Genomic DNA, 24518 nt, shown 5'->3' with positions numbered 1-24518 from the left:
TAATGCATGCTCTACTATCCAAAAACCAACTGTTACGGATTGTGACAGAAGTGTTTTTCAGCATGCTATATTGCAGTTTCTTCGGGTGTTAACATTGGAATCTTTTATAACTGCCATGAATCCACAATTATCAAATGCTCTTTTGTCCACAAATAATCCAACTGCAAGCTTTAAAAACCTGCAGGTGTACAGGTGTTTTACTATGATAGGTGACAATTTGGGTGGAGCATTATTATAAAAATAATCCAATGTTCCTTGATGTTTACAATGCAGTACCCTCTGTTTGCCAGGTCTCTCAGCTCTATTAGAAGCAAATCATGTTAGATAACTTGTTTGGGTTTTTAAAGCAGTTCATTAGCCTTGTTTCCATCAACGTTTTTTATGTGCATTATGAAGACTATGAAGACATTATGAGGACTAACATACCAAAGTAAATGACATCTCACATCTCTGAAACACTATCACATCTAGTGCATCAAGTATGGCCACTGACATAACAGGAAAATGTAAGTCTCACTGTTTCCGCACCACAGTCCACATAAACCAAGGCAGTGGCTGGTGAGGATCAAGGCTCCTCTGGCTTTTCTTGATTAATTAGATAAGCAATTTGCAAATCTTACCAAACTGTTAAGAAACACAAAGTAGTAGTGACAGCCATAATGTCAGCTTTTAGTAAAATGGTGCAATGTTTTTAATGGCCATTTAGCATGTGAAAGTAAAAATTACACAATTGTGTGCACAGTGGTGAATCACTTAAAAAATACACGTTTTTTTAATGCAAATTCGGAAAGTATTCATGATTGGTCACTTGATAGGCACACGGTCATGTTATGTGTCACTATTAGCAGTAAAATAAATATATATTTTCTACCAGGGCAGTATTCATCAGAAGTTTAGCTGCTGATCTGAGCTTCCCTGCTGTTACCGTTTTATTGCCAATAATATTCATCAGCTGTTTGTCTCAGGAAGGTAAGGGCTACATTTCTGTCCATGTAGCAAAGCCATAACACAGCGCTGGAGAATAACTACATTAAATTACAATCCAACAACACATTTTTTTCTACCAGCAGTAAATGTTTAGCTGGCTGATCTGAGCTTTCATGCTGGAAGCTACGTTTTATGAACGTAACCGACAAAGCCAAGACAGAGCGCTGGAGAGACATGAAATTAATCCAACTACATACTTTTTGGACATACCAATTACTGATCAGCTGATTGTCTCGCTAACGTAACAGAACAAGCCAAACTACAACGCTGGAGAATAACAAGGCTACAGGAAATTAATCCAACAAGATAGGACACTGACAGGGGAAACACCTCACGGCTCTCTGTGATTATGGCCAGCTTCAAGCTAAAGCTAGCAAACAACAGCTTTCATTTGCATCGCTAAAGTCCGACTAACTTAATTACCTATCCAGCAGAAAACAGACAACTTCAGCTCTGCTTTGAAAACATCTGTCCCACATCAAAGCCTTCCATCTGGGAAAATCCACACAGATTATATCCGTGATTTCTGCTGTCAGCTGTCTGTATCTGTCCCGACTCCTCTGGCTTCATGGTATAAAGATCCACAGGCTGTCGGCTCTCGTGCTAAATAATACGTGTGCTCCTTCATTTGTCCAAATGTCACTTCTCTTCTTACTTCTAATGAACCAGAGGACTACTCAGAGACAGTTTATTATTATTATTATCATTTCCTCTTCTTTTTCTATGGATGCATTTAGTGACGGTGTCTCCACTGCCGGAATTATACAAGGAGAAGAAGAACGCCATGATGACGAAACGCGCTCTGTAGCGCTGTTTGTCCGTTGTCGGCTATTGTTGAAACATGACAAAATACAGCGACCCCCATAGAAGGGGGTGCCCGCGGTTATGTAGATATAAATGGCTCATTCTAAGGTAATAAAAACATAATGGTTCATTATGTAAGGTCTTTACACACCACTTAAAATATAGTTATAGATAGATATTATAGAATCCTCAGAAATATTACACACTGAACCTTTAATTTCACAAAAAATGTTTTTATGTTCGCTTGAAGTGTGTTTTCCTTTTTCGAAAAAAGAGTTAATGCGCTAAATGGGAGATGGAAACACTTTGGCCAAGTAAGTTGTGACGTAGCGAACATAACGTAGCTGGTTTTGCTGTTGGTGTCTTCCTAGATATTCTCATAACGCAAAGAAATATGGCTAGTAGCAACTTTCCCACTTGAAACACATTCCTGAGGACCTCTCTCCATTTTTCTCAGATCCATGGTTTGCAACCCATACTTCTTGTTTATTACAGCCATGCGTAACGTCAACTTTTGACAAAACTACTACTTTGTGTGTATGAGTCTAGTATGTGTTATATGCTGCAACATCTGGGTTGTACTTTCATTTAGTCCATTCAGGTAAAGACCTTTTATGTAATAGGTATTTGATCCTGTAGTGGTGTGGATAGAAGAATGTAGTCATGTTGGGGTGTTTAAAACATTAGAGTGTTTGGAGGTGGAGTGGATCTGTCCGCTGAGCCTAATGGGCAGCACGTGCGGCTCCTCACTCATCAGCTGTTACTCTCTTCTGCCTTCCTTCCCTTGTGCTATCTCTCACACAATTTTTTCTCTGTCATGCACACACACTCATTTTCACTCATGTTCTCTTTTCATTGCAAACTCTTTCTTTGCAGAGGAGGAGTAGGAGGCGTGTTTGCCAGCCATATGGCAGTGCCAGGGGCCTCCGGAGCAGATGTGCTCGACATTGGGGCTCTGCTCCATCAAGCACATGCATACACATACACACAACAAAAAAAAACACACAGAGGATTACACAGCGCTTGTTACCGAGGAAGAGGTCACTGACTGACAACAGCATTATCTAACTCCCAAAGTGCAGCCACGCTGGCCTCAGGAGCGACAAAGCCTACAGTGAGGAACCTCTAAATTCTCAATGGGGCTGTAAATTAAAATTCAGTGCCTCTTTTAAAAAGTTCAGCAATTTATAGTAAGTATGTGGAAGTGCTGTGTTTCTGGCTGATAGCTCTGATTCCTGTAACAATGCACATATAAATTTGGCAAGAGTATTTAACCGTGTATGTATATAAACGGACTCAGATGTCAGGAAACTACAAACCCTTGTACAATGTGAGAGAATCCAAGAAAAGTTAAGTATCATGATTACTAAATAACCTTTCCTACTCAGACTTTTTATGTGTGAGTGTACTAAAGCGAGTCTGTGGCTCAAAGCGTTGCCTTTGACCGATCAGAGAGAAAAGTCAGTGATCAGAGTTTGGGGCTTTTGACTTCCTGGTTCCCTTGCTGTCTGGGAAAGAGCCGTTGTTGCCTTAAGAATGCCGACTCAGCGTGTTTATGTTGATTTTTTTTTTTTAGAGCTGTTTTTGCTGAATAGTAGAAGAACGATGGAGGTGTGTGCGTCTTTGTGAATGTACGTGCGTGTGTGTGTGTGTGTGTGTGTGTGTGTGTGTGTGTGTATGTGTGTGTGTGTTTCAGTACAGTAAAGTTTCCTCTAAATGAAATGGGATGTAAATTTGACCAGTGTGCAAAATCAGAATATAGGATGGTTCCCAGTGTTTGCTGAGTAAGCGTTTGACCTACATCAAACATCCAAAAGCTAGCTAAAAGTTAGAAAGCATCATCATGCTTGTCAACACCTAGGCACAAGCACACTTCAAAGGGCCCGGGCAAAAAAGACCAAAACTCCTCACATCGAAGCACTTTTTTGAGTTTTCCCCCAAATCTCTATTTCAAATGTACCTCAGTTTATTATTTACATCATATTGGTTGATATAGCTCAGAGGCAGCAGCAGCAGTTGTTCCAGCAATTATATTACAATACTGTTTGTTTATGTCCATAGATGAGCATTTTCATTTGGTACTATCAGAACTGATATAACATATACTCAGACGATAATCCTTTTTTTCCAGTAACAAAGGGTATAAATAAAGTTACATTTTGTGATGCAATACATTAAGTAGGAGGAGGCTGAGCTTTGTTGGACATGCTTATATTTTGCCAGTCATGTAATGAAATAGCATAATATGATCTGTTCATAAGTGATTTCCTTCATGTGTGTATTTTCCACTGCAAAATGCCATCCATGGATCAGTGCACTATTCATCAAGAGTGCTTGTTTACACAAAACTGTAAATGGGAAATCCTCCTCTGTTCCTGGATCAACAACAACAACAAAAACGATCAAAAGGGGACTGTGCTGATCTGTAAATGCCGTCACTAAATGATTTTTAAATGAGCTTAAAATGGCTTTTTGAAGGGAATCAATACTTGTTGTTGTTTTTTCTCTAAATAATAACTTGCATTACTTGGCTGGTCATATGTCATGGTGGAGTCAGCTGAGAGCAGCTGTCCACAGCGACATCCTTTTTGACACTGAGGCAAAAAAGTTAAGGGTAAGTGTATGTTTGTGACTGTGTGTGTGTGTGTGAGAGACAGCTGGTGAAGGGCAATCAATGGGCTCTCTGTCCTTTCAAATATAGCACACGTTTGACAAGACGGATGTGTAAGAATGTATTTTATGTCTTGGTTTGTTGTTACTAATGACGAGGATTGGAAGAAGGTCAGTTAACATGAAGGAGGGAGAAGAAGGAAACAGAGAAAGACAGGTCAAGAAGGACACCATATGGACAAAAAGAAAAAGGTTATGCATTTCTCAGTGAAAGCAGTTGAAGTAAGAAGTAGCAGCAGCTCCCATGTGGTCCTTGTGTTCCCTACAGTGCTCTGACTGACCCCACTCCTGTCTGACTGACTGACATCCTGCTGTCCTCAGAAAATACACTCTAATTCATGACTGGTCAGATACCCTGCCTCCGCTAGCACTGTGGCTTTAGAGATGCATTAATACCTGGTTTTTGCTGACAGATTTTATACTAACAGGTTAAAATACAACGTTGGTACCAGAGAATTTTTCCAATTGTACTAATCTGATCCTCCATCCTAAAATTCAAATCATAGCCTTTTTTGTAGGAAGTTAGTTTAATAGATAAACATTTTTTTTTAACACTACACTAATACCCTGCTATGTATGAATAGGATCTCTAAGTAATAGTTTACAACAGCTAAATGTGTGTTGAGAATTTGCACAGGCCGTTAAAGAGGGGTATTGGTGTATCCTTACTTTATTTTATCGAACCTTCACTGTCCTCATTTTTTGTATGTGTTTATTTGTATTTCTTCTCTCTACTCTCCTGGTCTTGTGTTAAACGTGCTTCCTTCACCCCATCATTTACCCAGTCTTTACATTCATCACCACCTACATTTGCCAAGACACACTACCCTTCAAGTACTTAATGTTCTGTGTTATATAGTTGTCTGACAAATGAAACACCCGCACTGTATGCATTTTATCTGAAGTGCAGGTGCTGCATACTCAGGTCCACTGTCCCATGATTAAAGACTGTATATAACAAGTGGATGTAGTCATCGTGACATCACCCGTTGGTTTGTAGACTGCCGTTATGAAGCCTCGAGTTTGGCCAATAGGGTGCTGCCATGTTGAGTTTTTGCAACCAGCGGCACCAGACATGACCATATTTGGACAAGACAGTTGAGCTAACGGCCGTGTGTGGAGCTAGCTAGGTTGCTTAGCTAGGTGCATCTGTAACAGTCTTAAAACTAAATGCACTCACCAGAGAAAGTGAACAGCCAACTCCTAATATGGTTTTTCAGCGCTGGTTAAATTTACACTGTCCCATGGGTATGAGTCACTCTAGCCTGACTGACATGTCGCCATGGTAATGACTTGTCAATCATAGATAATCCCATCCTGAAGCATACTCTGCTTTAAGGTCTATTTTCCTCTAAATGGGACCATAATTTACTAAATTAACTTCATGTTGTATTGAAGAAGCGACTGAGACCGTAAACTCATTATGAAATTGTTTACTGAGGTAATAAATCAGCATTTTACCAGTATTTCTAATGGAACTGGACTTCTTTTTGCAACCAGAAGAGTCACCCACTGCTGACTGTTTAATAGAATGCAGGTTTAAAGGAGATCCGCATTGGATTCACGTCTCAGACCAGAAGCTTCCCACTTGCCGATGATGCAATCAGTTAAGTGACATTATGAGACAACACCATGTGAGTGTGGGGCAGGGTGTTCAGAGTATCACTCTCAGCAAAACCTACCTAAAGAGGTAAGATAAAAAACAAAAACAAACACTCGGGAAAAGTATAGCTTTAATACTATAGTAGTATGTCGTTGACTTTATATTTATAAAAGGTACATCATATCTTAAGGAGTGAAGATTAGAATGAACCATTTTAAAATTTATCAAATCAGATGTGGTACCAGACTTTGCCCACCACAGCCCCTGCTGTAAGTTCCAGCCTCCCTGTCTGCTCTCCTCTGATAATATGCATAGGTGGCACTGAGTTGAGGGAGGGTTCATCCTGAAGGTGAGCCACACAGGGACTCAGACAGAGATAAATCATTATGGACCCTTATTGCCGGAGAACTGTACTGACCAAATCACCTGCAGAAGCGCTACTGCTCCCAGGTGGCCCAGCCAGTGTTGGCGGGCTAAAAATCATTCATTTGAGAGACTTATACTGTAGTAAAGGAGAGGAAGATCAAACCTGGCAGAATAAGTGGGAAAAAACAAAGAAATGAACAAAGAGAATGACAATTAATAGAGAAAGCAACCTCTGCTTACAAGCCAATTACTAACTAAGGGGCATCGGGCAAGGTTACCTTAGGCTAAATGCTGGTTCCAGGAATAGTTCTCTTGTATTAGCTGCTGGCTGGCGATGTGGGGATCTGGCTAGCTGACTGAGAAGCTTAGGCTGTATTTATGTTAACCTGTGCCATGTAGACAGTGAATAGAGTTCCAGGAGTCTGGCCTTACCTGCCGACATGCAGTACAGAGAGGGACACAACGCTGCTTTTCCTCAAGCAAGCAATGGTTTCAATAAGGGATATTTTAAACAGAAAACATGCGAAATGTACCTTTCCAAACCAATCCACATGGTGTGATTTATTTAAGGGAGTGTTGTCATTTTTTATACCTGTTCTCCTGCTAACTCCTACTTCTATACTCACTATACCTACATACCAGACACGGAGACATGTTGTACCGCTTCATTTGGATATCTTTGGCAGAACCAGGCCGTTGTCATCTACTTTATAAGGACTTGAGGATGGCAGCTGCCAAATAGCAAAACACAGCCCCTTGCCAATCATGTCATCCTACTGGCAGATCAGTATGCTTGCCAGAATGTTAGATTTACATGCAGACACTGTGACAGGTTTGCCAAACATGCAAGTCTGACAGGGAATGGAGTTACTACACACAGAAATGGTATGAAGGCTGCGAGGTGGCTGGTGGCTGACAGGAACAGAGTCTGCTTCTTTGGGAAAATCCTGGTTCCTCAGCTGTCATTTGGAACAACATACTGAGCAACATGTGTTGGCAATTTGCAAAACAACATGTTTTGTCACTGTATGCTTTATGTGCAAGCATGGGAGCGATGCTTTTGATCAGAGCTGTATATTTGTGATTAGTGTACTCTGCTGGAGTTGGTACTTGACGTTTTCGGACATTGTGTGTGTGTGTGTGTGTGTGTAGCTGTGTCCAGGGCTGCATGTGCAGAGCCATCTGTTTGCTGCTTTAGCAGTAGTCTTCCAGTGCCCAGGCTTATCTGTGCACGAGGGCAGTGGCCTACTTTAACCTTCTGCTCGCTCAGTGCCCACAGCCAAGCACACTAGTTTGGTTGATCATCCCTTTGGCTTGTTCACAATAACTTTCCCACGTTTCATTTGCATTATCAATCAGTCTTTAGATTGTTAGTGTATAGAGTTTAAAATAGTATTTTCCACTGCTCATTCCAGAGACACACATAAACTTACAGTAGTCAGCTGCAACGACCAGCACTACTACTGTGATGAATGAGTTCAAGTATAGCATAAGAACAGGCTAAGGAGTGTATAGCATCTATGTAATGTAAATGAGAAGCAGGAAAACCTCCTGGTGAGTTATCATCACAACCCCACCATAATGCTTAAAATGAGCATGAATCACATTTTCTGAGAAACATCTGATTTGACTTTGTAGTGTAGTAGGAAATAATTAGTTAATGCTCCATTCATGATTGTAGGGCTGTAGGCAAATGTGGCCAGCGCGTCTTGCTATAGCTTGTATGTGGGCCACGAGGCCTTGTGTTTATAGTAGTAATGCATTAGGAGCATGGTAAGCTGGGCTAGTCAGACTCAGTACAGTTTAGAGGAGAGTATTAAGCTATGTGGGCTAGTCAGTGGGCCCTGTTAGGGAGTTGGCTGATGTGGCTAATAGGTCAACTGGGAGGGGCGGGGCAGGGGATGAGGGGGAGGATGAGCTAGAGGTTTTTAAGGCTCTTTCAGTGGGTGTGGGTTAGCCGGACAGACTGGGGAGGGAAAAATGAAGGAGATGAGAGAGAAGAAGAGAGGAGGGGAAAGGGAAGGTAAGAAAAGGTTTACATGGGCAAAGTCATGTGAGCAAAACATCTGATAGATGTTAAGCATCATCATCTGAGGTCCCTTTGACCCACCAATTTTCCTCACCCAATGAGTGTAAATTCTTACACACAAGAGTGAACAATTGAGTTTTCCAAACACAGATGAACCTGAGGGAGTACCTAGTCTTTCATATGCTTATCCATGTACTGACCTGCATGTACACCATAATATTGTGTTTGGTGGAGCTCTGATCATGCAGTTATAATATAATACACACAACCTATGAACTAGGACAATGTAAGGCAGAAGCTGAAGAGGTTGTTTCAGCTTTAGTTCATGCAGTTCTTTTGTAAGGAAGGTTTGTGTGTTCTGTAGACAGCAGACAGCAGACAGGACCAACATTTGCTTCTTTGTGAAATATGAATGAGGACCTTTTACAATGTGGTCCCTAATGACTATGGTTATAAACAAGCCTGTCCTAAAGATTCAGTTTGTTTACTCTGATGTGTAGCTGGAGAAAGTGTAGCTGGATAGTAATAGGTTTATCACAGTCAGATGTAGTCTGAGTGGCTATTCAGAAGATTATACGGGATTATACTTTATATGTATGACCAAGAGCTTGGCAGGTAGATGGTTGATCAGATGCTTAAAGGAGTAGACTGACATTTTGCTTACGCTTTATCTTGGCAAGAATTAGTTGAAAGATTGATGCCTGAATGTCTGAACATTAATTAAGAAGCTACAGTCGGCCCCGGTGATCTTAGCTCAGCATAAAGAATGGAAACAGGGGGAAACAGCTGTTCAAAGCTTTCAGTCTCCACCCACCAACACCTCTGAAACTCACAAATGAACGTGTTGTATCTTGTTTGTTTAATGTGTACAAAAACGGATGTGTAAAAGTTGTGGTCTTATCCGGACACAAGGGCATCTTGGCCGGACACAAGGGGCATCCCCTGGCGACTCCAGGAAGATACCTACGTAAAGCACTTCTTGCCATTTTTTGTATGGATTGAAGACAGCAGATATGACATGTTAGTGGATTTCTTCACCTTTGGACAGTGCCAGACCTTCCCCATTTCCAGTCTTTATTTTTTAATTTAACCTTTGTTTAACCAGGAGAAAGAAAAATCTCTTTTTTCAAGGGTGTCCTGTCCAAGAAAGGCAGCAGAACAGCAATTAAAATTACAATTACAATTGACAACAATACATTAAGATCTGCCAGTAGCAGAAACAGCACACTACATTAAAATACAGTACATCAATATATCTTCCGACACCTATATATACACTAAGAAGAACCAACCTATTTAAAACAACTACATTCATCCATAACATCATCAGTAACCAAGCACTTTAACTCTGCCAGCACCTCCAACCGGAGAGTCCCCTGCTTGGTAAAAAAAGGCAGTCTTTCCCAACCTTGAACTTACCGTGGGAACTTTTAAAAGCAGCAGCCTGCTGGACTGAGTTTGATGACTACTGACCGCAAACTTAAGGGATCTACTAAGGTAATTTGGTCATTTGCACAAAATTGCCTTATAGATAAAACAAATGTAGCTGTCTCCGCGTAGCTAATGCAGACCATTCCACCATTTCATTTAGCCTACAGGGATGAGTGGACGATCTGGCATTTGTAATAAAATACAACACTGCATGGTAAGCAGAATCTAGTGTTCTTAGCAGCAATGATGCTCTATGCATTTACAACAGATCCTCATAGTCAAGCACAGACAAAAGGTTGCTTCATAACTTGTTATGAAATAAATACCTAATATAGGCCTGAGTTTCTTTAAAAGCCTTTCTTCTTTTGTGTATATCAAAAGCTAACTTATTTTTCATGAAGATACCAAGATACTTGTAACAAGTTTCTCTTTCAGTGACTGCCCCTTTTAGCGTGAAAAAATCTGAGAGCAAGCTGGTTTATGCTAAGCTCACCGTCTCCTGGTTATTATTATTATTATTTGCCATAGTAGCAAGCTGCCGCTGGAGTGGACAGATGCTCTCTGTATATGTTAATGACTGACTGAAACCCCACAGATAACTTGAGATGGGTAAAGATGAGAATAACAAGATACTTAATCAGTCAAGTCATTAAATGCTGGAAACAGCAGGAAACTAGTTCTTAGAATAGTGCTAAAAGACCCCCAAAACTATGAATAGCACACAGACTAATTGGGAAGATAGATATATGAAAGTTACATAGGTGGGAGCGGCTAGGAATACATACAGACACATAGAGAGAGATCTGAGGTACAAAACTCATCTTTGTTGTGAGCCTGTCGCTCTCTCCTGCATCTCACCTTTGAGTTTTGTTTGAGTGTTGACCAGAAATATCAATATCAATCTTCTCAAATAAGTCTCGGCAGGAAAATGAATGAGCGGATGTCCCAAAATGTCTGTTCCATTAAAATCTTTTAATAACTAAGCCAACAAAGTGTTAAAGCAGTATACATTAGAAAGTGTGAAGTGTTTATTTTTACCTCAGCAGTGCTTTGAGCATGGTGCTTGATGATTTGCCATTGAGCAGCTGGGTACGCAAACTACACCACCTGAGTTTCACATGGACGTCTTTGCTCTGTTGGTTCGCCCTGGTGCCTCACGGGCAGCAACAGCATCACCGGGTCCCCCATACACAAACACAGCTCATTATGAAGCCCCTAGGTCTACTGGAAGAGAATGGGACAGCTCTGTTTGTGTGTGGGCACAGGTGTCAGGGCACATGAATCCATGTGTGGATTTGCAGATGCTTAATTTTATGCATGTGTTTTTTTTTCATGCAATTATTTTGCAGTAGATTCACTTCTAGTGTGGTGAAAGCACTACAGCAATCCAAATTGGTGTTTGAGTCCGAAGAGAAATTCTAAAGGATGTAGATTAAACATGAAATGTGATCAGAGCTGCCAACTGTCATGCCTGAAGCAGGAGATACATGATTTTACGCTCGATCTTGATCATCGCTCCCTCTTAATCTTCTCCTGTCACTTCTTAAGAGGTCTCACGCTTGAAGAAAACGCAGCAGACAAAAGGTGGCTATCACGAATGACTCCGTCTGTTTTAAATGTTGCTTTCCTGTTAGGAAATGAGCATATTATTGGCACAGTATGTCACAGAAAATGAGGATTAAACCTCAAAACACAGAGGTCTGGTGTAAATTTAAGGTCAAAGTTGAAGAATTCAGACATTCAACATTGCCTGCAAAGAGGAAGAAACTAGGTTTTGTGTCAGAAAAAGAGGGCCCGTGGCCCTCTGCTGCGCGTCAACCCCCATCTCTCCCACATTTCCTGTGTCTTTCTCTCAACTGTCCTGTCACAAAATAAAGTTATTAAAAAAAATCCCTGTGTCTCTATGTGTGTCCCAGCCCACCCAGTGAAACTGTGCCAGAGGCTCATCACATCACAGCATCAGGGACATCTGTTTGAAACTGAAATAAAAGTAAAACCTATGAATAAAAGAGCCACATGAATAAAAACACAGGATGCAAATAACTCCCCGACCAGGGATTGTCTGTGTGAGAGAGTGAGAGCGAGAGAGTGTTTGAATGAGTGAGAGAGTGGGAGTGTTGTATTCACCCTGCATTTGTTCTCCATCCCATCATGGCTGCACCTTAGCTTGACTGAGTAAGCACACACACACACACACACACACACACACACACACACACACACACACTTCCATGCTCTCTGAGGTATATGGTTTTCTCATGCATTAATCAACATCAGTTTTGACACTTGGCTCCCGACAGAGGAGAGAGAGCTGTTTTAATGGAGCCATGCTGTTGGTTCTCTCCTTCACTCCACAAGCACTGCTAGCGCTGCCTGGGGTGACTTTATCAATTAGGCCTCTATGGAAACAGCGGCATCCTCCCTTCTCCCTTCTATCCTCCTGCGTTTCACGCCTCCCCTTTTCTCTCTTTATTCTGATTTATTCTTCCTTTCTTTGCCTCCCTGTTTGACTTCTGTCCCTCCCATCTCACAGTGCAATATTCTGTTGGGCTTTTCTCTTCCTTGTCCATTACAGCTCAAACTCCGTCACGCCACTTTTCTCTTCCCTCTGTCCACTTTGTCCTTTGTTGCTTCCTCCCTCGGTCTCTTTTTAGTACTATGTCCTTTTTGCTCTATACAAAATGTTAAGAGAAACAAGAACATCTGTATCTGTGTGATTCATTGTCCTTTAGTCCTTTTACTATAATGAAAATTGCATCATAAGCTTAATATAATGTCCCTTTTTGTAAAATCATTGACTTTATTAGGATTTACATGGTCCATCTATTTCAGACAGTGCTTATTATTTTGTCTGAAAGTAATTCCAAATATGATTAATTTCTCACACAAATTCTCTATATTTTGTCATTTTCATTTTTAACAACAACATGCACGAGATAAGTTGCTGCTTTCTAAGAGGGAAAAGCTTCCATTTACCTGTGCAGATTGGCAAATGCATGCCTTTCTTGGCTTTTTTTGTGGTTTATTATCCAATCATCTTTACAGTGTTCCCCAAAACACCACGAAGCTGTTGTGTGTGAATGCTTGCAGCTCATAGATGAACTGATAACTTGCCAAATGTCTAAATTATGCAAACTGAGTCATCAGTGAAGTGGTGATTTTGCTAATCTATATTTAAAGAGCTGCTGTAGTCAACATATTTTGTTGATTTGAATCATATGTCATTCTAGTCAGTGGGCAGTTGACTAAAATTAATCAAAATGATATGACCAAATGATCCTAAGTGTCAAAACAGGGTAGAACTGATAGAAGTAACAACCAAGGGCAGTCAGCCTTTGATTGAGGCAGAGTAAAGGCATCCATGCAGCCCTCGTCTATTACAGGTATATATAACTGCGGGCAGTGGATGGTCAGCATTGGGAAGAGCTAGCATGGTGGTTTTTGCTCTTTCTTGTCAGTCAGGCAGGTCTTGGCCCTGCTGAGCTGTGCCTCGGGGCAGCTCAGGGCTGGAAAAAAAAAAGAGCAAGAGGGGACAAGATGTTTGTTGACGGAAAAAAGGAGCAGCTTGGATGGTAAACCCAGCTCATCTACATCACACGTAGCTGTATGCACATCAGCCTGGAGACATAATGAAGACTGCAGAACTCTGTGCTGCATTCAGCCCTGGGCAAAAATACCAAAGACACATGCAAGAAAAGAAGAAAACAAGGGGAAACAAACAGCTACTATATCAAAACCTGCTCTGTTGTAGGGAGTATTTTCCTAAAATCAGTGAGGTTTCCTTGTGACTACAATAATTTAATTTAAACCGCAAAGCAAGATTCTTTGGAGGATCACAATTACACAATGCACACATCATACTGTATTTAATCCAGTTTTTATCTGGTTAGCCATATTTGACAATAAGTCACTCACCCTTTACAGGATTCATTCTGGAAGAGCGGTTGTCTAGCGGACATGCTCCAAGAGTAGAGCTGAAGTGTGTGCAATGATGAGGCAATACCTAGCAATGCCGCAGTGTAGTTGGAGAGCTGTCGAGCCCGTCCCGTCTCTGTCCCTTAGATGTGTCCCTAAAGGGCTACCGTACATTTCACTGATAACGTGCTGATGAATTTGAATGCGTGTGCAAGGTAGTGGGTGGTATGTCGTGTGTGTCTGTGTTGGGGGTCATGTGAATGCATGCGTGCACGTTGTATGTACAGTGTGGGTGCATGTGTCTGTTAGCATGTGTTTGTAATTCTGAGTATGTGTAACCAGTGTGTGTGTGTGTGTGTGTGTGTGTGTTTCTTTGGTCGTGGGAGCTTACAGGCTCTGTGCGCAGAGGTTCCCTAATCCAGTGTTTTGAAATGAGCCCTCCAGCTGTTGTGGGCTTGAGAGACTGCTGCCTTGGAGGAGGCTTAAGGACGATAAGATGCTCCTTCTATCTTCATTCCTCTAGGACCTCTTGTTTATTTCTCTCCATCTTTCTTTCTTTCTGTGTTGCTCTGTCCACATTTAAAATCGATGTGGCCATGAGAATAAACACACTTATAACAGGCTGCCAATACAATCGCACATTCCGTTAAGGTCTCAACCTTTTGAATGAACTTCCTCCTCTTTGCCGTTAATCCTTCAATAAGAACATAGATTGATTCTGCACATGAAGTAAACATTGTGTACACAAAGGATAAAAGAAGATCAGATTATAGTGACAGAATAGTTTGATGGCCTGGGATTTAAGATGTCATAAGGAAATAACAGGAGCTCATTAGCGGCATTGTGACGTACGCGCTGAGCAGATTGCCATGCATTTCTTTTGAGCAATTGCGTCACATTGAGGGATCATACTGCTGTAAATGATACATATTGACATTCCATTTGAGTATAATGCCTTTGAGTTAAATTGCTTGCATAATTTATGGGAAGTCTTTTCATGAATATATCTCTCATAAACCATAACAGAGCGGAGCATTTCAAGCGCTGCCTATCGCTCCTGTGCCAGCAGTGAGCCTGCAGGACGTGTGGTGTCTGCCAGCAGAAGGAAAGCGTGGGAAGTCAGCAGGTTTCAGACAGACAGAGAGGGAGCAACAGGCAGTCTGTCAGCTACAATATGACAGCGATGTTCAAAACACAAATTAAAACCTTAATTTTTCAGATTTTAAAATGCCATATTATTTGTGACCTATGATTGGTTGTGAGATTCATATTTTGTTGTGCAGGGTGGTCATTGCTTGCACCTGACATCTGGCTTGACTCGTACATACCACACAAATTACACGGCGGTGGTTTCTACTGTTGGCTTATGGCAAGATCATCATCTTACATTATCACTAACAAGGATGATTCACAGGACGTGATCAATTATCTGTAATCATATCAGTGCCATCATCCTCCTCACCCTGTCTATATAAGATTACTTACCATTGGGGTTTTTGGACATGTATACATGCTTGTGGGGGAGCTCTAACTTGATTTGGGTGGTAATGTCTTTAGCTTGTCCAGAAATAGGATGCTGCACGTACATATTTGTCTCTGTGGGTCTGTTATGGCTGACAGCTGAGCCCAGACGCAGAAAGCAGCCCCTCACTTCCTTACTTTGAGACGATAGACCTTTGTTGCACAAAACAACAAGCTAACATGGTTCTTTGGCATGCTGCATGTGCATGCATACCAAAGAACCAAGCAGCAAAACGTATCATGTCATGTTCATCTAGTATGTATTGATACAGGCCGTGTTCCCATAAAAGCAGCAAGAAGCAAGTTGTTTTAGGAAATGAATAACTCAAGAGACAGCCTATCATGTTTCCCCATTTAACTATTACATATTTCATGTGATCCTTGACTATGTGGTCTAGATGTTTGTTTAGCTGCTGAGAGCATTTCTACACAAAAGCTCGGTTCAGAAATCATGTTTGTTTTGCTGTAAAGATGAAAACGCAGCCAAGGACGCACTAAGCGATTAGATTTTGCTTTGCTTTACTTGTTAGCACCTTGGTACTGTACTGTGTGCTTATCTACTGTGTATCTAGACAGTGATCACTGCATCCTTCTTCCTACAGTGTCTGTGCGGGCGCTGGATGTGACAGTGTCCCAGAGCAGTATCCAGGTGGCCCGTGGCCAAGCAGCCATCCTGCCCTGCTCCTTCACCACCAGCGCTGCCCTCAACAACCTCAACATCATCTGGATGGTGATACCACTGTCCAATGCCAACCAGCCAGAACAGGTACAGTGCACCCACTCAGTCACACACCTTTAGCTTGTTGAGCAAGAAGGCAGTCAGTGTTGAATTTAAGGAGCATTGAAAATATATTTTTGATATTGGGACCCAGCACACAGAGTTCTGCAACCCAATTTGATTAATACCGTAAAACTTCACTTAATGGCCGAGTCCCAAATAACCGCCTACCTCATTTACCGGCCTGGTGTGGGAACGCATTTTGACAAATAAATGCAGGTCTCCATTAAACACCTGGTGTGTTTTTTATATAAGTTCTTTGGAAGTATAAAGCCTCTTAAACCCTGCCTGGTCGCCTGCTTTAGCTGTTCAGTATGTCAGTATGGATCATGCTACACATGGTTAGATCGGTTAGATTCGCCACAATTCATTTTTAAAAATTATCCTTCATCATTTAATTGAAACAATAAGCCCCAAAGTCTAATTCTTATAAATTTACCAATGTAACCGGCATGGTAGGAAAGAGATGAGGAACAAAAAGTTCAGACTCCCGTTACCTTTGAAGCGCTTGTTAAGTTCGAATGTATCCCTTCCTTGATTATTAAATTCCTTTAGTCTGTAAGGGTTTACCAATCAAAACAGCTTTTCATAAAAATTAATCCAAGTTATGAATACTGTCATGTGAAGTCCATTGCTCTTTGTCTGCTAACTTCTTCCGCACTTTTCTCATCCTGCACAACCTCCTGTTGTTGTTTTCGTTACGTTGCTGCCTACAAAAGTGCATAAACTGTCAGTCGGAGCTAGATGAAATGAGTGACGGCGTATTTGATATTATTTGATAATTTTTGTACAAGTAGGGGAGAGCCAGGACGATTGAAACGTGGAACGAATGAAACACAGCGATTTTCTCGGAGCTCATACAAGTCTGATATGCCAAACTACCTCAGCACATACAGTTCACAGTACTTAACAGAACAGGAAAAAATCAGGTGGATACGTCACACTTTCACGGAGTTATATGAAAGAAGCTGTTTTCAGTCACGGAAAGTAAATTCACTCAAGCGATCTTTTTTTTGAATGACGAGTTGTATTTATTGTTCCATGTGCCATGGTCATGATCACATAAAAGATTAGTTAGTACTTTAACAAACCTGAAGTTTTAAATGTCAAAGTTTTACAGTTTAGAAGCTAGTGAAGTTTAAACGTCAAGAGTCACTGTCGGGATGATTGAAACAGGTGTTTCATTCTTCCCGACACGCAGCCATTCTACCTTATTTAGATACGGCGGGAGGGGGGCAGAGTCCACTAGGCTGCAGGCTGGACCACCAGGATGCTCACAGCCAAATAACAGGATCTTCACAGTAGACCAGGAAAACAGGCTGCAGATGTACATAAAAAGGCCTGTCCCAAATATAGGCAGGGTCAATTCAGTCATTTTAGCAAAAAAAAAGCCCGGGCTATTAATCAAAATTTTACTTCATTAGCTGTGTTGAAAATATTGTTGTAACATTTGTGATGAATGTAGATGTTAAACAGTGAGAGACGGTAAACAGCCAGAGCTACAGTGCACCAACAAGGTGTATATGTATGTATGTTGTACTTCTGAGATGTATCTAACTTATGTTCTAATGCAACATTACTGTATACACATCATGTGGATGTCCATGCTGCTTCCCAACACCAACCATACAGTCAAAGCAGGTACACAAGACTTGATCTGTACTAAGGTGTGCTCAGATACAGCGCAAAGAGAATTTTAGAGGTTGCACAAATGCATAGAAAGGCAATGGATCAACCCAAAGAGAGACACAGAGACACAGATTGAGAGAAGTGGCCCAAATTAAGATGAGTGAGGACACATTTGCTCAAGTTGAAATACTTGAGCACTGAGAAATTTGCACAATGCACCCACAGGGTGTGAATCTTTGGGGCTTGAAGGACATTCATCGCAGTTATATAACAGCAATGGCTCTCAATCACGGTGATGACCATTAATGACCACCTATGTGCTATATATACTGTATATAATTGCACATATATGCCAAAGGTGTGGTGTGAAAAAAATACAGACTGCAAAAGTGCTAAAGTATAGTCAATTTTGCACACAAAGACATACAATTTCTCTTTCCGGTGCATCTGAACGCACCTTTAGGATGTCTGTGATTTAGTTAGTTTAGTTAGTTAGTTAGTTAGGATGTAAGGTATAGATATTAGATGACTCTATTAGAGTAATATAGACGCAATAGTGAGCTTAAGGTGTGACCATATTCGCAATGTTGTGGCACTTTTCTCCCTTTAAAGCAATGTATCAATTGTACTGCAAAAAAGCATCCTGAAGCTCATTTAACTATTGTGAATTTGTTGACAAAAAAAGAGTGCGCGAGTTAGACTTTAATTATGCCTTATTGCTGTTAATTTTGTCTCACCGGCTTCTCCCAATTGTTCCATCGTGGCTTGCTTCTCTCATATTCTTTCTGTCTATTTCTCACTTTCTCTTCCTCCCTCTCTCTCTCTCTCTCTCACTCTCTCCCCTCCCCCCTTGCGGGACTTCTGTGATTCCATTTGAGTTGTTTAACATGCAGCTGCAGGCCGTACAAGCTCACCTGCCTCCCTTCACTTTGAACCCCGGCGCTGGTCGGCCGTCCAAATAATACAATCATCTTCTGCACTAATTACCTCACGCCCACGACAGGCTCTATATCGCAGCTGTTCTCACCACACACACACACACACACACACACACACACACACACAAACTGGCATTAGACAGACTGCTGGTCCAAATACAGAGCAGCTCCACATGCATACATTCAGGGCTTATATATATATATATATATGTTTATTGGCTTCATAAATACATGCATGTAGAGTGCACAATAAAAGTGTGAAAAGTGACGTGCATATTTGCATACATCCACAAGTGTACACATCACAGAGTGCCCCCATGTGTGCACCTGTGGAAGAGGGCTTTTACTGTTGTCTCCACACACACAAAGAATCAAAGAAACTAGAAACAACAGTGAGCACAAACACGTATAGGCACTTACTCATGGCTGAATGCGTGTGGCTTGTCAGGTGAGCAATGATGGGAGCTGATACATGTAGAGGGCTGCATAACGTTCATTATGTTCATCACACTGAATGATATTATGTATTACTTTTGTAATAAGACAAATTTTGAATATTAATATTCAAAAATATTATTCATAAACTCTCGTTTCGCGGGGCACCACCTGAATTCCGTTCGCCAGGACTCCCTAGGTATGGGTTTTAATAATTATACAATTATTTACTAGTGATTAACAGTTAATAACCGCTCAATTATCTTAAATCAATCAGTCAATCTCATATCAAAGGAGTAAGTCCTCCGTTACAGTGACCTGGAGTTAAACAGTACACACACACAGTTCCTGTGATTATTCAATTCAATTTTATTTATATAGCGCCAAATCACAACAACAGTTATCTCACAGCACTTTTCATAAAAGAGCAGGTCTAGACCGTACTCTATGATGCTATTTACAGAAGTCCAACAGTTCCCACCAAGAGCAAGCACTAGGCGACAGAGGCAAGGAAAAACTTCCTTTTAAGAGGCAGAAACCTCGAGCAGAACCATGGCTCAAGGTGGGCGGCCATCTGCCTCGACCGGTTGGGAGTGAAGGAGAGAGAGGGAGAGAGAGAGCGGGAGAGAGAGAGAGAGAGGGCAGGAGAGGAACAGGGAGAAAAAGAGAGGGATGGAAGGAGAGAGAGAGGGGAGGGAGGCAGCCTACACAATATACACACAGAGGTACAGACAGTAAAGGTGATGTTGCTATAGACTAAATGAAAAATGGTACAGATATTTATAGTAGTGTTAATGGTAACAGTCATAATGTTAATGATTATAATAACAATAATAACAATAGGACTAGTAACAATAGTCGTTGCAGCAGAGGGTGTCGAGCAGGAACACGGGGGCAGCAGGTGACCCGCAACCACAGATCCAGACTCCACAGCTCCAGAGCCAGAAAACCTGCAGGAAGTGATAGGAGGAGAGAGGAAAGGGACGAGAAAGCACAAGACTACCAGAAAGGGGAGAAGTTGTGTTAGTAACATGCATTAATGGGATGAGGTTGCATACAATGGGAGAGAAAGTAGAGGAGAGAGGAGCTCAGTGCATAATAGGAAATCCCCCGGCAGTCTAGGCCTATAGCAGCATAACTAAGGGATGGTTCAGGACTCACCTCAGCCAGCCCTAACTATAAGCTTTATCAAAGAGGAAAGTCTTAAGCCTACTCTTAAATGTGAAGATGGTGTCTGCCTCCTGAACCCAAACTGGAACGTGGTTCCACAGGAGAGGAGCTTGATAGCTGAACGCTCTGGCTCCTAGACTACTTTTGGAGACTCTAGGAACCACAAGTAACCCTGCATTCTGGGAGCGCAGTGCTCTGGTGGGGTAGTAAGGTACTATGAGCTCTTTAAGATAAGATGGTGCCTGACCATTAAGAGCTTTGTAGGTAAGAAGAATGATTTTAAATTCTATTCTGGATTTTACTGGAAGCCAATGCAAAGAAGCTAAGACAGGAGAAATATGATCTCTTTTCCTGGTTCCTGTCAGAACACGTGCTGCAGCATTCTGGATCAGCTGAAGAGTCTTAATGGACTTTTTCGAGCAGCCTGATAATAAGGAATTGCAGTAATCCAGCCTAGAAGTAACAAATGCAGGACTAGTTTTTCTGCATCATTTTTAGACAGGATGTTCCTGATTTTCGCAATATTACATAGGTGAAAAAAGGCGGTCCTTGAAATTTGCTTAATGTGAGACTTAAACGACATGTCCTGATCAAAGATAACTCCAAGATTCCTCACAGTGGTGCTGGAGGCCAGGGCGATGCCATCAAGGGAAACTATAACTTTAGATAATGCGTCACGGAGGTGCTTAGGCCTCAACAATAACTTTAGTTTTATCTGAGTTTAACATTAGAAAATTACAGGTCATCCAGGTTTTAACATCCTGAAGGCACATTTGAAGTTTAGCTAACTGATGAGTTTCATCTGGTTTGATCGATAGATATAACTGAGTATCATCTGCATAACAATGAAAGCTTATGGAATATTTCCTGATAATATTGCCTAAAGGAAGCATATATAAAGTGAAGAGGATTGGTCCGAGGACAGATCCTTGAGGAACTCCATGACTAACTTTGGCATGCACAGAGGACTCATCGTTAACATGTACAAACTGAAATCGATCTGATAAATAGGACTTAAACCAGCTTAGAGCGGTTCCTTTAATGCCAATGAAATGTTCCAGTCTCTGCAATAGGATCTGATGGTCAATGGTATCAAATGCAGCACTAAGATCTAATAAAACCAGTACAGAGACAAGTCCTTTGTCTGATGCAATAAGGAGGTCGTTAGTAATTTTCACCAGTGCTGTCTCTGTGCTATGATGAGCTCTAAATCCTGACTGAAAATCCTCAAATAAACTATTGCTCTGTAGAAAGTCACACAGCTGTTTAGCAACTGCTTTCTCCAGAACCTTAGAGAGAAACGGAAGGTTAGATATAGGTCTGTAGTTGGCTAAAACATCCGGATCAAGTTTGGGCTTTTTCAGAAGAGGTTTAATGACGGTGAAATTATAATTATGGTGAAATTTATTAACAAACTAAAGGTGGATATAAATGCGGTTAAATATACATCAAAGAAATAAACAATGGCTAAACAATCATGAGGCAAACAATGAGAATGGTGTGGAGTTCAATGTAAATTGATTTGTTCTATTGTGGGGAGAATTTAATTCATAGGGAGAAAGAGAACTAATAAACGCAGGTTATATGATACTAACTCAGTTAAATTTGTCTAGGAGTTTTAGGCTGGAATAATTAAGGATTAAAGCTAATCCAACAAAGGTTAAAGTCAAGGGCAACTGGACTTGGTTGAAGAATTGAAGAAGTCCTTTGGATGAGGGACAAAATGTCTCCCAGTATCTTCAACCAAGTCCAGTTGCCCTCGACTTTAACCTTCGTTGGATAACTATGACCTGGATGACTGAGAATCTTCACAGACATTAAAGCTAATGGATTAACAGACTATTGGACACCAACTCAACCACAAATGCCGTTGGATTCTTACTGCACGTTGTTCTCCCAGCCGGGTTGCTGTTCGAGTTCCGTGCGTTCTCGGTTAGGACAGCTTAAAGCCGTCAGCCGGTCGCTTTCTCTGCCAGGGAATTGCTCCAGAGATCCGTCTTGGTCGGCTTATAGAAGAAATTTTGCAGTGGTAGGCTTTTAACCTTGGCTCGGGTTGTAGGTTGGATTGTCCTTTGTTACTGCTCGCACAACGGACGCACATGGCTGGGTCCGAACTTCGGTGGGAGCAGTATAAGTTCACTTGACTACAATAAAGCTTAAAAGAACTTGGTCGTTCTTGAATTAAAATTGCATGACTTAACGGTCTAATAACTTTTAACAAACAAAACAAAAGAAAATATAAAGCAAGTAAGTTGCTGGAAACGAGGGAAAAGCCGAGGTCGCGGCGCTTTGCGTGTGTGGCTTGAAAAGAACAAAAGAACAAATAAGTACAGAGTGACAGTAATACAGCAGAAATGGCATTTCAGAACGATGGCATGTAATACTTAGTTTGTCCTCTTGGGGGACACTGGTTCCACGAGAGAACAATTGACCCTCTCACTAGGGAAGAAATGGTTATTTAACATAAAATTCGAAAATTAATTAAGTAGCACAGGATAATATTTCTGTATCATATCATTTCTGGAGAGTATACAAAGTGTTGGGAATAACGCATTGGTTAAAAACATCACTCAAACAAATGTCAGGAATCATTGGTGAAAATTAAAGAGCACTGCAAAATTAACTTATATGGATTCTTCTTTTCAATAGCAACAACACAGTAATATAACTACTCTAATGGAGTGGAGAGACCTGCTAAGTAACTTAACAAAGATTATTTAATTAAGGTAATGGCAACTTATGAGGAGACAGTATTCCTTTGTCCCCAAAGGAATGTGGGCTGTCCTCCCCTGGTGTTCTGGAGTTTCTCACACCTAGTTGTGACAAAGGGAGAGGCCATCTTAAGAGTCGATGTTAATGGCTCTTTGGTGGGGTAGAGAGTCAAGACTGAAGAGGAGATCTTTGATGTTCGAAAGTAACCTGAAAGAGGAACTTCGTTACCATGGTTACCCTGCCCTTTTGGTCTTGGAAGTGTTTAGAGGTTATTTAATTTATGGCTGCTAAGGTCCTTACAGCCTGGTTCAGGTTGAGGTTAGTCTCTGTGTAATGTTAATATTGTCATCTTATCAGTGATGCATAGAGTCTGTTATCTCAACTTCTGCGGAGGTGGTAGGTTTTACGATCTAACTGCCCAAAACAGCATTTAGGGAAAGCAAACCTTTCACTTGGGTCAGGCTGTCTGTAGAGGGGAAATATCTCAACCCCCTCCTCTTTCTCCCAGGGAGAGAAAAATTTATTTGATATAAAATGAACAAATACACACTGGCTGATCACTACAATTACATATGACATATACACAGTAAGGCCCAAATAGATAATGGAGAACACTGGGTACAAGCACAGTGATGCACATAGTAGTTTTTAAGTTTTTAAGTGTGCTTGTTTAAAAACTGCACATGAAATTTATATACAGTACTGTGCAAGAGCTTTAGGCTGGTGTGGAAAAAAAATCTGTAAGTAAGAATGCTTTAAAAATATCTATGTTAATAGATTATTTTTATCAATTAACATAATGCAAAGTGAATGACTAGACGGGAATTAAAAATCAAATCATTTTTTGGTGTGACTAACCTTTGCCTTCAAAACTATTGGTTAAAAACAGTTCTAGGTACACTTGCACATAGTTTTTGAAAGAACTGGGCAGGTAGGTTGGCCCAAACATCTTGGACTACCCATAGTCCTTTGTAATACAGACAGACTTAATCATTTTGAGATCAGAGCTCTGTGGGGGCCATACCATCACTTCCAGGAGTTCTTAATGACTTTCGCTGTACATTTGGGGCAACCAGATGCCTCCCTGATGGTATTACATGATGAACAAGTGTCTCTCAGCATTGAGGAGACCATCAATTCTTTCCCCAACTCCATTTGCAGAAATGCAGCCCCAAACTTGCAAGGAACCTGTAACGCTCTCAAAGTGTTTTGGTGAACAAACTGCCTTCTGCTACAACCAAATAATTCCAGTCCCTGTGTTTCCATGCATGGTTGAGTCGCTTGGACTTGTTTCCATGTCAGAGGTATGGCTTTTTTGTCCGCAAGTCTTCCGTCCCACTGTTTCTGCTCGCCTTTCACAAGATTTCAGAGCGAGAATTGTCCTTGACTGAGACTTCTGTTTCTTGTTAAAAACAATTTGTGTCACCAGGGGTGACTCGTAGGGATCCCTTTTCATGATGTTTTCAGACATCTCATGTGACAGTCTGAGCTTGTCAGGGGGAAAAAAATGAGTTTTTTGTGGATGTAATT

At 41.1% G+C, this 24518-nt stretch overlaps 1 protein-coding gene across 1 annotated transcript in view; it reads left to right on the top strand.

The window, feature by feature from the left end:
- igsf11 (immunoglobulin superfamily member 11) overlaps positions 1-24518 on the top strand; it is a 110059-nt gene that overhangs the window by 70100 nt on the left and 15441 nt on the right. The window contains exon 3 of the mRNA XM_038694016.1: positions 15929-16092. Within this exon, the coding sequence (XP_038549944.1) occupies positions 15929-16092 (164 nt within the window). The remainder of the gene's footprint in view (positions 1-15928; positions 16093-24518) is intronic.

This window comes from Micropterus salmoides, unplaced genomic scaffold (assembly GCF_014851395.1).
Source record: "Micropterus salmoides isolate LMB-PRFRI ecotype aquatic unplaced genomic scaffold, ASM1485139v1 Ms_hic_scaffold_3, whole genome shotgun sequence".
NCBI lineage: Eukaryota > Metazoa > Chordata > Actinopteri > Centrarchiformes > Centrarchidae > Micropterus > Micropterus salmoides.
Note: the sequence above shows the minus strand (reverse complement) of the source record. Positions and strands in the feature narration are given on the sequence as shown.